At 38.9% G+C, this 15,036-nt stretch overlaps 2 protein-coding genes across 2 annotated transcripts in view; both read right to left on the reverse strand.

The window, feature by feature from the left end:
* Nucleotides 1-15,036, reverse strand: part of LOC126404337 (endophilin-A1-like) — a 100,464-nt gene that overhangs the window by 61,691 nt on the left and 23,737 nt on the right. The gene's annotated exons all lie outside the window — the stretch shown is intronic.
* Nucleotides 9,647-15,005, reverse strand: LOC126404366 (myelin-oligodendrocyte glycoprotein-like). Its single transcript, XM_050067549.1, has 5 exons — nucleotides 14,643-15,005; nucleotides 13,117-13,494; nucleotides 12,884-12,958; nucleotides 12,635-12,747; nucleotides 9,647-12,536 (listed from the first exon to the last, which is right to left on the reverse strand). Exons 1-5 carry the CDS (start codon nucleotides 14,734-14,736, stop codon nucleotides 12,492-12,494), a joined length of 705 nt encoding a protein of 234 aa, XP_049923506.1. The 5' UTR covers nucleotides 14,737-15,005; the 3' UTR covers nucleotides 9,647-12,491.

Here is a 15,036-nt window from a genome sequence, read left to right on the forward strand (position 1 = left end):
GCCCTACCTAGGGGGCATTATAAGGGGTGGTGGGTATGAAACTAGCCCTTTGGAGCGAGGGATTTCAGATGCTGACTTGCCAGCGAGGGGTAGACGTCGCCATGGCTACCACCGAGCAAGAGATGGGGGAAAAAGTTCATACATTGCTAATGTTACCGTCGTCAGGTTGCTTGTTAGCTAGCTAGCTAGCTCGCACTATCTGGCGTCTGTCATCTGGATTTTTCACATTACGATTACACGCTAGCTAGTATAACTGTGCTGCCTCGTTATGTTAGCTGGTTAGCTAGGTAGCTAGCAGAAGTCCCCTGTGGAACGAAGTATGATGAATACAGCACACGCGACGACCGGTAGGATGAACTCAGCTGGAGACTCCATTGTAGATGCCGGTTGGAAATGTAGATGGCTCACAGCTTCCTGTTTAAAATAGTTACGTATGCGTGAACGTAACCAACGCGGTGACGTAGTGAGTGGTGTCCCGATTCCTAGGGAAAGATTTCAACCCCTACGCGTTGCTTCATTTCAAGGGCTAAGGGGTAGTGGGCAAGCGGGGGGTATTGGGATTGGGTCTAACTAATGTATGCAGCAAATCAAAAGTCCAACGTGGGAACAAGGTGGTGCCAGGGCAGAGGGAGCCGGCAGACTACCAGGATGGGATGATTATAATAGCCAGCTGCCTCCAACCTCCAATTCCTTGATGGCGACCTGCTCTAACCAACCAGGAACCAGCAACAGTGCTAGACACACCCGACATAGCAACAACACACACACACACACACACACACACACACAAGCCTTGGCAGAGGCCATGGGGCCATAAAACAAGTTTGATCTCACAGCTGACAAAACAGGCACAAGAAATTATGGAGCTGCATTATGGGAAGCGCAGTGTTTTTGGAGCTCGACACATACAGATTAATGAATGTCTTAGCGTAACGTCTTAGCTGTCCTGTATGACGGTATCAGTTTCCTGCCTCCTTCTACATTTTCCTCACACCCATCACCCTCACCTCTCACTGATTGCTGTGTACATACATCATAGTTTTGCCTCTGTTGAGTTATCATTCATAAATTTTCTGTTGTATGTAAATTGTTGCTGTGTGGAATTGTACTGTGTGTGCCTGCTGATACACATCTGCCCAGACTGCAGCATGGTTACATAAACATAATCTTCACTTCTTATCTGCTTCATTCATTCCCCTCTCTGTGTCAACACAGAGAAAAAGCTTTTTCTTTGTTTGTCAGATCAATTAGGCTACTCAACTACAAATGAATAACGAATGTCTTCACAGTGTGAAGATTTGAGTCTCAATACTATTTAGCATGCACATATGAAAAGGAAACCATGTCAGCCTCTTCCTTGTTTGTGTGATCAAATAGTCAACTGTACAACAGAGGGGAAGGCACATGGTTCACATACCACGCAAACCACAACTTTAACTACCTATGCTTGTAATGCTGACACACTGGTCTAATAATCTGCAAATCACTCGCAGATAATGAGACACAAAACAGCCACATGATGCCACATGCTGATGAATGACGAGACAAGCAGATGTGCAGATAGTTAAGTGGAGCTTGAGAGACTTTGAATCAGTGATCGGTTTCATCCATCACTCACTCACACACGACACAGAAGCAGGATGACCTTGAGAGGACTGCGTGCTCGGGTGACACTCTTCTTGCTCACAACTTTCCTTTCTGCTATCAAAGGTAAGCATGAGTGTTTGTTTCACAAGTTCTTTGCAGCTTCCATACATCTGTGGACGTCCAATACAAAATCAATGAAATACTTTGAAATCAAGTAACCACTTTAACTTTTAGAAGTAGCTATTATTAAGGTAGAAATGTATCTACTTGTTTATTCGCTCTTTCTAGGTGAGTCTCAGTTACTCGGATCATCGGAGCCGGTCATAGGGTTAGTTGGTCATCATGTCATCCTGCCGTGTAGCGTGCAACCTGCAAGGAGTGTTACTGAGAAGACAGTGGAGTGGACAAGATCCGACCTGAAGTCCAAGTTTGTCCATGTTTTCCGTCAGGGGCGGGAGTTGTATGACGAGCAAAACCCATCCTTCCAACAACGGACGAATTTGTTCCTACATGAAGTGAAGAACGGCAACGTGTCATTAAAACTGAGTGATCTTAAACTCTCGGACGAAGGGAACTACACGTGCAAACTGGTGCCCTCAAATCTGGAAACTTCCATCCAAGTGGGTAAGCCTGCAGAATGGCTCTACATTTTCTGTGTGACCAATGTGTTTAATCAAAGTATTAGGGCTGCTGTTAGACTCTCCCACTTAGGGCAACTAGAGAGTTTGTCTTGGGTGCGTCGGTACAGTGGACAAACAAGAAAGGATGACAGAGGAGATACCACAGAGAGGTCCACGAGCTGGAATCAATGCAAAAAATAGTCAATTTACTCAGGACATCCGTGCACAAAAAGAAGGGTGCTCAAAGTGCAAAAAAGAGGAAAGATCCATCTACGTTCACACTCCAGGAGTTTTGTTTCCAGATCTGTATGTCTGCAGCAGGGTTAACTACATCAATGCCAACTGAGTGCAGTAGCTGGCTGGTTTTGCCGACATATTGCAGACCACAGGGACATAAAATAAGGTAGATAACACCAGTGGAATGACAAGAAATACATTTCTTAATCTTAGATTGCTTTGCTTTTTGACGAGAGTGTCCTGTCAATCAGTGTAATTTGAGTATGTAAAAATCGAATAGTAGAAGTGCTGAATTCCCCTGAAGATCAAAAAATTGGCATCAGTGCAACGTCGATAAAAGATAAAGTTAGATGCCTCACCAGCTGATGGATTCATCACACCTTGTAGTAATCTGTCTGTGGTTATATCTGTTCTGTGAAGCACTCATGTCAGTAGCACTGATGACAGTCAAGGACTGAAATGTTTGCTGCTGTTTTCATTTCCCTTTTTGCACTTTGAGCAACCTTCTTTTTGTGCACAGATGTCTTAAATAAATAATATAAATAAACTATTTTTACATGGATTTCAGCCTGTGGTTTGTGGCTGTCCAGCCCAGTTGCATTGGTGTTGGTGCAATTATGACATACTACACATTTTAATGAGGCCTGAAGGGCTGAAATTTTGTTGTTTTTGTGTCAATTTGTAAAAAAAATTCAGGAATGTTTTCATGAATTCCCATCAGCTAGTGCGTCATAGATACATGAAACTTTTTGCCTGATTGAATTGAAATTTGACACAAAAGTCTAGCTCAATGTGCTCTACAAAAACACCTATGCATAATTAAAGTTGCGCAGCTAGATTTTCAGCCTTTTGAAATTTTTGAAAATTACATATTTGTCATCTCCTCCTAAATCGTGGGTTTGTTTTACACCAAAGTTTCTGTGAATCATCGTTGGACATAGCTAATCAAAATGAATCAAAAGCCTGCTGATATTTCGTTGTATTTTGAAAATGTTGACCAATGAACTTTGGAGAGGGCATGGCTCACTACATTAAAACACAACTAAATCCACAACCACTGAGCCAATTGTCACAAAATTTGCTATATACTGTATACCCACATTAATACTTGAAACACACCCCTGTAAGTGCAGAAACCGTCAGAGGTCTTGATCCTTTGCAGCCTGCAAGTTTTAACGGCCCATGTTGGCTCAAACCCCGAAATTGTTTTCTATTCCTCAGTTATAGGTGCTGTTTCTGAGCCAAAAATCTCTGCTGTGGAGGGCACTAGTAATGTTCTTCAGTGTGATGCCCTGAACTGGTTCCCAAAGCCTGAGATGGAGTGGAGGGACGGGAAGGGAAACATCATCCCTCATCATGACGACAACACAGAGCACAATGAATACTACTCTGTCTCCAGCAAAATCACAGTGAAGATGATGGTCAACAACACTTTCACCTGTACAGTTCGACAACAGAGCATCAGACAATCCAGGCAGACAAGTTACACTGTTCCCTGCAAGTCCTCCTTAGTTTATTTCATGATAAGACAACTCCAGCAGCCTCAGCTGAACTTAACGCTAACAGCATGCTAATCAATAACACAATATAAGCTGCTTTCTGTTAACATACTTACAAGCTCCTATTAACATGTGTAAACATTACTCAACATAACATTATAGCATGCTAACATAGCGCTGCTTATGGCTGTAGACTATGGAAATCAGGTTATTTAGCATCATTTCAACTGTTATTCTTTACTGAAAATTCATAGTATTAACTAACGTAACATAGGAATAATTAACTATTTTCAAACATATATAAATTGTTTAGAAATAAATCACTGATTTTGCTTCAGCAGGACTTAAAGCTGTGTCAACGGCAAAAATCCCATCAACAATCAACTGTGGATAAACGTACAGAATATATGAATTGCACTAACAGGATTAACAACAGTGGCGTGCACAGACTTTTTGAAGGGCAGGGGCGAAAAGAAAAAAAAGGGCACTTTAGCATGCGTTTTTCAACAGTTGGGCCCCCCCTGTGCACACCACTGATTAACAAGATCGATTATAAAGCAAACTACTTTAATCCATCCTCTGATCTGTTTCTTTTCTTTCTTTTCCAGATGTCTACACAGAATTTTTTGCACTGAAAAATTCAAAGGATGCACTGATCGGGTTTTTCATATTTAGTTTGATGTTTATTCTCGCACTGATTTTGGCGATTGTGTTGTACTTGAACGGTAAGTCATTCAACTTTTTCATGAGACAAATGTCACCACAAACATAATTATTTTGTTGTTAATGCATCTATCCGTACTGCAGGATCGACACGTCAGTGTGTGAGAAGGACTATCGGCATTGGTAATTCATTTAGATTCATTTTATCTTTAACTGAATTTCATCACCTGCGTGTGTGACGGTGGTTGCTACAGAATATCACACTTAAGAGTCATACCCCATGAATACAGCTTACAATCTGACACCAACCACTCTTCTTTCTCAGATGAGGTTGATGGGTTCACCAGGAAGCAAGTGACACGTCTGCAGCGAGAAAATGAGCGTCTGAAAAGGGAAGTTAGTCGCCTCACAGCACAACTTGAAAGTCGCCAGCGAGAAAATTAGGACCTGAGAAGCAAGCTGAAGTGACGCTGAATGACAGAGGCCTAAATCAAATGTTTACTTTGCTCTGTGAGGATGTCCAACCAGGAATTTAGATGAATTCTTGATTGGTCTTCATCATGTAAACAGCCAATGCCAATGTAGTCTGTCCATCATGAATCCAGACTTACGTATTAAATATTTAAGCAGTTATTTGATGGATTGTGACGAAATGTGGTTCAGACATTTACATCCCCCTCACGATGAATAGTACCAACTGTGGTGAGCCTCTGACTGTCCTCTGGCACCACCATATGGTTAGCGAACTGCCATTCCTTGAGCCTTTTTCTGCAAATCAAGAGCGCCATCTAGTGTGCTCTGAAAGTAAAGACAAGGGTTCGTGAGGCTTCAGTTGGCCGACACTAGCGATTAGGGAAATCAGATGACTCCCCAAGGGGAAGCTCTTTGTCTGGTACTTTGGTTTATGACCAAATCCCTACAAAGCTAATGACATCCCCACCTCCATTCCCAAATGATAGCATGCCACATTAAAGACTGCTTTCAAAATATAAAGCCATTTCCACCAGTGTGATAAAAAAAAAAAGATCTTCTAAGTCATTGTAAGGAGAAACTTCCTTGACAGGATCAGGCTTAGCATTTCAAAAAATGATGTAGTATTTCAAAAGAATGACTTAGTATGTTTAGCTAATTAAAGGCTTTCTCCAAATACTGAGTTAGCTTCTCAAAATAATGACAAACTTTCTCAGAATGACTCAGTATCACATGGTGGTTGTTGTTGGATGATTCTTTCGATAAAAAGGAATATTAAAACAAAATGTTACAGCTCTGCATATTGTTAAACAATAATTCTGATAAGAATACTATTAGGAAATTAGGTTATCATATAAGTCACGTCATTAATGCATCCACTATGCCATCACTCTTTTTCCTTCTTAACAACTGCTTAAAGTCAAGAATCTTAGAACAATAAACATAAAACAATCTGTTAACTTTTAATAATACAGACAGGATTAACAAAATAAGTTATTATAAAGGTGAAGCATATGTGCTCTCTTTGTTCTGCCCGGCATGTTTGAAGGGAAAAAGAGAGTCACAGGCCTGAAGGGTGGAGTTATATAATCTTGGAGGGAGCGGCCTATTCAGGAGTGAACAAATGACTCAGTATCTCAAAATAATGACAGACTTTCTCAAAAAAGAGAAACCCCTCAAAATCATGAATTATTATTTCAAAAATAATAAGTTATCACAAAATAATAAGTTAGTGTCTTAAAAAAATGAGTAAAATAATGAATGTTCTTAAATAATAATAAGAAAGTTTCTCACAAATAATGCTTTAACATCTCAAAATAATACATTTATTTAAAAAAATATTATGTTATCTCAAATTGATAAGTTAGTATCTTTAAAAAAAAAAGAGAAACATTCTCAAAATAATGAATAACTAACTCAAACATAATGAGAACATTTTTTAAAATAGTGTTTTAACATCTTCAGTAATGAATCAATCTCAAAATACTGACAAAGATTCTCAAAATAATAAATTATTATTTCAAAAATAATAAGTTTTCTCAAAGTTATGAGTTGGTATCTTTAAGAAAATGAGAAAAATTAACTCAAAGTAGTTACTCAAAAATAATGCGAAAATTTCTCAAAAATAATGTTTTAACATCTTAAATAATGAATCAATCTCGAAATATATATATTAAATAGTGACTTAGTATCTCAAAGTAATGACCTTACATCTAAAAATAATGAAAGATGATACAAAGCCATTATTTTGAGAAAGCGTCTTATAATGACTTTCAGGATCCTTCTCTATCGTACTGGAGGAAACTGTTTTGCAGATCATGTGGTGACACATGTTCCTGTATCTCTCCATTTTTTTTCTTTAAAAATACTTTCATTTATGAAATCTGAAATCAGATGATTGTGGATTTGTTCGTGTCTAATCCACCCCCTGCTATTAGTCTTTCAGGGTTACTAAAAGCAAGGTTAGTGTCACTTTTGTAACACTAGAGGGAGCCACACAACAGGACAAATGCAGAAGTCGTGACTTGAGAGAAGTGAGTGAGTGAACCTTTTTTGTTTGTCAGACTGTCAGTTCAGAAATAAACATCTAAGCAACGTGCTCATAAGATTATATTTCATACGGATTCATTTTTGGAGCAAAACAAAAGTTAGACAGTAAAATCATGCCATTCCAAATGAGAAACCTGTTTGTGATTCTCATTCTGATTAAATACCAAACGTTCTCATTTTCATTTCACATTCTTCCCTCTGATATTCTGTTGTATGCTCATCAAATTCTCTGGCTAACTTTTCATGCATGGTCTTCTTTATTGTCTCCTGCTGAGATGTGGTGGCAGCAGCTTCACTTACGGATGGTACAGCAGATTTGGAGGGGAGTACACACTCACTGTGCACTGACTCTTCCAACCTGTTCAGATTTCTTTCCTCTGAAAAATGAACACTGTTAGAAGCACAAATGAACTCCTGTGATCCTCAGAATAAAAACAGAATAAAGACTGACAGACAGTGGAATATGCTGTATTTTAAAGGCAAACTCAAGACCTACCTTTTTTGCCTGGTTTTTAATTGAACTGCATTTTGTTTTATTTTTAGTTGATTTTATTTTATTTCAATTTTAGTCAGTTTTATTTTATTTAGTTTTTAGTCAATTATATTTTATTTTAGTTCATTTTTAGTTCATTTTACTTCATTTTATTTTTAGTTCATTTTCTTAGTTCATTTTATTTTTAGTTCATTTTATTTTATTTTATGTCATTTTTAGTTCATTTTATTTAAGTTCATTGTATTTTAATTTATTTATATTTAATTCATTTTTAGTTAATTTTATTTCATTTTATTTTATTTCATTTTTAGTTCATTTTAGTTCATTTTATTTTAGTTCATTTTATTTCAATTTTAAATCATTTTATTTCATTTTATTTTTGGTTCATTTTATTTCATTTTTAAATCATATTAGTTCATTTAATTTTATCTTATTTTATTTCATTTTTAGTCCATTTTATTTTATTTTGTTTTTATTATTATTGTCTTTATTTTTTATGTTGGTTTTTTTGTTTGTTTGTTTGTTTGTTTCTTAGCTGGCATATTCTTCTATTTTGTTATTTATTTCAACTTATTTATCTACTTATTTATTGATGGATCGAAATTTGTTTTCTATTCTGAGTTTTCACCTGCCTCTGGTGTTTCCCCGCTTATGATAGTGTTTCCTCAGTTCCCATTTTTCATGAGTGCTGTTATAATTTTAGTCCTTACATTACAGTCTTTGCTTTGTGTGTGTGTGTGTGTGTGTGTGTGTGTGTGTGTGTGATCATTGTCTGGTATACCACCATTTTTTTTTCCTCTCAGAGAGCTCCTAGCGTAGCCTTCAAACTTCTGGTAAGGAGTCCTAGCTCAGGAGTGATTTAGGACATTTCTCAGAGCAACTCTGAGCAAAGACAGGACAGACATTTTCATCTTAGTGAGGAGGTGTGGTCGACCCTGATGCGTGTAAGGTGTGGACACCCAGTGGAAATGAAATGACCTGCTGACTGTGTCACTGTTAGTATGATCACTCTGCTGATAAAGGCTGTTAAAGTCATCACTGCTGCATTTTTCCACATGTCTTAGTGTTTTAATCATTGTATTTAAAGCCACGTAAATGTTCTAGTCCCGGTTTGTAAAGCCGGCCCCCAGTCTTCTTACATATGAAGTCAAGATGCAACAATTCACAAATCTGTTTTAGCTCCAACACCGTGAACGTCAGACAAAGGTCAGCTGAGAGATAAGCTGCCCTGATGGCTGTCACTCAAAGACACTTCACAAGGGTGAACACTCCGCGTCTTGAACTTATCATTACGGCCAACATTTTTAAAGTCAGCCGTTGAGCTGACCTCAACAAGGCAAGGTCAGAGTGTGGTATCTCTTAACTGACAGACAAATGCAGACAGACAGATAGGAGGGTGTGACATTGAACTCCACCTTCATGCAAAGCGAGAGCAGAAAGATTAAAGACAACACACTGTGGTTATTTGAGAAATATACTTTATTCGGTCTCTTGTATCGTCACTTAAACATCGAAGCATACAATACTTTGACGTAAAAACTGACTGAAAACATTGTACAAATACTCTAAATACTGCGCTGCATCGTAATATCCCTGAAACAGAACGTAACATTTAATCCCACTGCTTTTTTTCAGATTTTAATTCAGTGCTTAAACAGATTAACATAGCAGAGGTCAGTCTTATCAACTGATTCAAAGTGCAAGAGGTACAGAAAAACACATCCAAACCCTTTTTTAGGACATTTTTTTTTAAAATATTGAACATAACAATGCAACAATGAATATATAGAACTATAGCGAGGGCTCGGTGCCCTGCTCAAAGGCACGCTCACAGTAGATGTCAACAGCATGGAGATCGCTTCAACTTCAGCTGAGCTATTTCTTAATCTTAAAGAATCACATGTGCCAGAAAATTGCTGTTTGAATTCTATCATTTTATCATGTTTCAATTTAGGACACACCTGGTCACACACCCTCACTGTGGGCTCACTTTCAGTCACACTGACACATGAAACAAGGCGGGGTGACCTCAAATCAGTTATTATTCAAACATAAGTAAGTGTCAGACACACCACCCTCTTTTAAATCACACTGATTATGTTTACATGCACAATATATTTCAGTTTTTGCCCTTTTTCCAAAAAAGACAACATACCGACTAATGAAAATGAATATCAAACTAAAATTTACATTTACATGCAGCTGTGCGCACTCTGATTAACGTGCCACAACAAGTCATTTATCACACCAAAATATGGAAAAGTGGAACGGCTGTCACTTGTGCCAGAATTTGGCCAGAAATAAAAAAGCCTAATTCTTTATATCGACATGGAATATTGCTGTTGAAATTTGAAATAACAGCTGAATATTAGTGTGCATGTAAACATAGCCACTGTTGTAACACTATTAACTGTGATTTATAATCAGTCTAAACAGGTGGGAGAATTAATTACATGTTAAATAAATTAATCATAAAAAAACAAAAAATATACCCATTTTTCTTCTTCATCCAGTGTAAATAAGCTGAAACTCTGGATTGGGTTGCACCAGATATTCAGTGATTTGCTAAATCAAGCTGCACCATTAAACGTTTTAGCTCAGGAAAGACTTTGGCAATGTGTTGATCAATTGCTGGGAAATGCCAGACAAGTTAGCACAACCTCGGAAAATAACAGTTTCGCAGGCACAACAGATTAATCTTTTTTTATTCTGTGTATTACTTTGGTTTAGCTTATGTTGGCATATACAAAGAAATAAAGTACATGTGTTTCAGAGTTTGCTGCATTCATACACCATAAAATGAAAGGAAATTATCTGATGATGCTAACAGGGTTCCCGCGGTCATAGACAGCATCAACAATCTTGTTTTAAAAGTCGCAGAGTTTGTAAAACCCTTAAGATGTTTTGGAAAAGTCCTGGAACTTTGTTGTACGTAATAAAAATTTTTACAGTAATCATCTGTTAAGTAACAAAACGGTTAAGTGTACCTTACAGTTCTGGTCATGTGATACATTCTGAATGGTCATGGGAATGCCATATAGGGTCCTTGGAAAGTCATGGAAAACTTAGGAAATTCTGTCCATGACAATGAGTCGGACTCTTTCCTAAGCAGACATTTTTACGATTTTGGCCCTAAAAAATACAAAGTGCCACACATGAGAGATGCTGCCTGGCTGACAGCGATTTAGGAGACAGGCATGAAATGTAAGAAAATGGAATATGCACAGATAACATCATGCTTTAGAGAGGTAGTTCTGCGTCACATCAGGCACTGCCCACGCTCATCATGAATATCGCCTCGTTAGACGACGATCACTCGCCCACATTTGCTCATGTGTTAACCTTATTCTTAACTCAGGTGAGATATTAGCAAGCTAACGTTACACCTGGAGATTAGTGGTTGCAGGGCAGAGCAATATTGGCTATAAATGATATCACAATATTTTTAGGCTAAATCATGATACACAGTGTATATCGTGATATTTTGAAATTAATCTTTACTACCGTAGACAACTAAAATGAAGTGCTTAAGTGCTAAATAACATATTGTTACAATAGATTTAAATAAAGTAGCTAGTGTTACATAATAACATTAAAGAGTGGCACCTCGTCTCTGGTAGGAAGCGTTGATGTTTTTGATGTGAACTTGAAGGTTCTGGTCAACAGTTGTTGTTAGCAGTTGGAGTTAAGTTAAACCGTGAGGATGTATTCAATGTGAGCAGGAAGTAAACTAACAGCTCTCAAGTTTATACATTAGTATTTGAAAGTTGCACTGGTGCTCCATGGTCGCAAAATGCCACTACATATTTGCGGTCTGGAGCCCGGCAGATTAAAAAACATGCGTCTCAATTGCTCAAAGTATTGTTAAACAAATTAGGTTAAGCTGTTACTGTAGTGGCTTTAACATTGATAGTTTACTTCCTGCTCACAGTGAATAAACTAACAGCTCTCCAGTTCATGCATTAATAGTATTTGCAAGTTGCACGGGTGCTCCATGGTCGCAAAATGCCACTAAATAGTTGCAGTCTGGAGCCCGGCAGATACATAAACACACACCTTGCTTGCTCACACTATCGCCCAGGACAGAGTGGTCTGGATGGGCGGTGGTGTGTGTGTGTGTGTGTGTGTGACGCATCATTTTTGTGATAGAGGTACTTTGTAAGGTGCAAACTGTTTTTTATTTAGTGACTAGTTTAAGTTACAAACAACTGGTGCAACCAGCTCGTAGCAAATGTCGTGGAGGGTACCAACAGAGCCTGATGTGTCATCTACTACAACAACAGGCCTAAAAAAGTCTGTTTGCGAATGAAGTATTTCACTCACAATTATCCTCCTTTGGTAGAGGAGAAGCCAGGGAGGACCCAGACGATGACGAAACAAACTTATTGTCATCCTTTCTGTCCGTCATGGCTCTCTTTGAGGTCAGGTGAAATACCATAGCTGTCATCTTCACAAAAAAAGTACTGCTGGCCTAAGTTTAGCCTCTTTCTCTTAACAGAAAACAAAAGTCTTTGGCAAATGCACAGCGATCCTGCCGCTGATCATGGTGAGTCCAAAAGAGGATTCAAGGTTCTGGCACAGTTCTTCTGCGGGCTGGACTTCTTTTGACCAAACATGCTCAGGAAGATTTCATCAGGTGTTGCTTTTGAATTCGCCTGTTTTCACAGGGATCGGATTCCTCCAGCGAGTCATACAGTCATCAAAGGCCATTGAGGGTCACCTTCAAATCAGACTGTGCATTCTGTTCCGATGATAATCTGCATCCATCAAGGAGATCTCTCTGCTGCTGGTCCCGTCAGATATGCTGATGATTTAAATCCTAGCTCTGATCTCCACTAACAAATACCTCAAACGTGTCTTTGAGCAAGGCACCTAGGCTGGAAGGGCTATGGTTGAGGCCATGTCATACTTTGTATGCTGGAGGGACAAGAAACACAAGTTTAATATTAATAATAAAACCTAAAAAAGTCTGGTATGATTTACACAACAAGAGGCAACAATATATTCTAACTTACATTTTGTTTTTCACGCCTGTGTTTCAATAAATATCCAACGACTCCACTGCACAGGATCAGCAAGACGCAGGCGACCCCCATAGAGATCCACAAACCATGATTGCTCCGACCACCTGAGGTGAAAAAAAAAGCAGTCAGCAACTGGAATACAGCAGATAGATGAATATGAGCAGGATACAGCGTCTTCTTTAACGCAAAGCACTGATAAAGCTGACGAGAGAATTTAAACGTTTGGGACCATTTTCTCACCTTTAACATCCGTCTCATTTGGATCTGGAGTCTGGGGACGCAGCGGCGTCTCTGTTGTTATAACAGATTTTGGGACTGAAAAAAGAAAAGATACGTGATGATTTACAGCACAATATTAAAGAGAAAACAATGACAGGTTGCATAAGTTGTTGACAAAACAATTCTTAAATCCCTCCACTGATTTTGATGAAACAAGAGTCTACACTTAAAAACATCTACACAAAGTTACTCACCAACAGCAAGGTAAATAATTGACTCCTTCACTCTGCTTTTTAACTTGGGGATGAAACATCTGTATCTGCCCGCATCTGCGAGCGTCACGTTCATGATCTTCAGCGAAATGTTTCCCTCTCTCAGCTCGTCAGTGAACAGAGCCGTCCTCCTGATGTACGACTGGATCTTCATGTCCGGGACTTCTTGTCGGTCCCTGTAAAGGTGCACGTACTCGACCCGGCTCAGCGGGTCCAAGGGGTCCGGCTTGAGGTCGGGCTTCGACCATTCTACTGTCAGACGCTGCACGTTGAATTTGGGCTCCAGGTGGCACGGCAGGATGACATCATCGCCCAGAACAGCAACGATTGGCTCAAGGGATCCAATCACCTGAGGCTGAGCTGGAAATCACAGAGGGGAAATTTAAACCTTCTGAAAAGAGTTTGAAACTTGCGGTAGCAGCAGTGTTGTGTCAAGACCAAATTTCCAGGACCAGTATAATGTAATGTGTGTTTTACAACAGCAGTGCTAATAAGGAAGCTGGAATTTTGAAACTCAGGCTGCAACTAACAAGTACTCTACCTGGTCCCATGTGAACGCAGCTGGCCTAAAATATTTGTAAGCACGGTTTAAGCACAGATTTGTGCGTAACCTGTGCATTGTGTGTGAATGAGGTACAATTAGAGTCTTATAATGCCAGACAACAGATTAACGGTCTCACTTATCAGAAGCATGAATAGTTGAATGAGTGCCAAAATTATTATTTAACATTATTACATTACATTATTACATTATTTAAATCTGTATCTCCATGACCAAACAGATGGACTGATATCGGTCATCTCAGAAGATAGTTTGACTGATCAAGGTTGTCACACTCATCCAGGAAATTGTTTCATGACTTTGTCTGGAGTCATTATATGTCAACCCCACCTCAGGGACAGTGGGCTCCTGGGTTGATTTCTCTCTGTGAGTCATTTATTGAGTCAGCCACCTTGCACGGTCATCACAAGGTGTGCTGAGTGATATCAGCAAATCACATGCAAATATTTGAAGAATTTCACCCTGAGAATATCATGACAGAGACTAACAGGGTGTGTAAAAAAAAAAAAAAAAAAGAAATTAGGAATTAAGTGCTCCTTTCCTATTCAACCTGAGGCTATATTCAAAATTATTATAATGTAAATGTAAAAATCTGAATTAACACAAAGAGGTGACATAAGACAGAGAGACATAAGTCTGGCTATTTTTTTTATTTTTTGCTCTACTGAAGCAAAAACACATTAGTAATTGATCAAATATTCATTTTAGAGCAGCCAGAAGTTTGTTAAACTAACGTTAGTTACGGTTGTAACCGTTTATAAAGGTTACAGAAAAGCCACACTGAATATAACGAGTCAGTTCAATTCACCCGACAGTTTATGGATAAGACTATAATCACAAGTCTCAACAGGTGTAACGTGAAGCTAACAGCGACCGCTCCGTTTGAACTATGAATGAATGACAAAGTTAGCTAACTAGCTTAAAGTAGCGAAACACATAAACTTACAATCAACGTCCGTCCGGGCTGCCGTAGTGAAGAGTACCAAGAAAGTCAAGAGAGGAACAGTGAAGCCGAGCATGAAGTCTGTGATGTGAACCATTAGAAGACCCGGGAGAAAGACTGAGGACTGCCTGCTGTGGTGCTCTCCGTCTGTAGCTCACTGAGTGACTGAGGTCTGGGACTGTGTGCGGCATGTCGAAACTTGTCGGTTAGTTACGTATATGAGGTTACGCCTCCTACGTCATCACGTTCCACTACGTAAGGGCTTTTCCAATGCAAACCACACAGACTGGTTGCCCTGGTTACATTATTTTCTCTTTTCTTCTTCTTTCGAAGCGACCAACACCGAACTTTCTGGAATTTTCTGGGTCTTTCTGTGAACATTCAGAACAGAAAATTA

Source organism: Epinephelus moara, chromosome 17 (assembly GCF_006386435.1).
Source record: "Epinephelus moara isolate mb chromosome 17, YSFRI_EMoa_1.0, whole genome shotgun sequence".
Classification (NCBI taxonomy): Eukaryota; Metazoa; Chordata; class Actinopteri; order Perciformes; family Serranidae; genus Epinephelus; species Epinephelus moara.

Coding starts and splice junctions, on each gene's coding strand:
- LOC126404366 (XM_050067549.1), bottom strand. CDS start 14,736: ATGGTTCACATCACAGACTTCATGCTCGGCTTCACTGTTCCTCTCTTG. Junction 13,495..14,642: donor AGCCCGGACGGACGTTGATT/GTAAGTTTATGT, acceptor TGTGATTTCCAG/CTCAGCCTCAGGTGATTGGA. Junction 12,959..13,116: donor AATTATTTACCTTGCTGTTG/GTGAGTAACTTT, acceptor TTCTTTTTTCAG/TCCCAAAATCTGTTATAACA.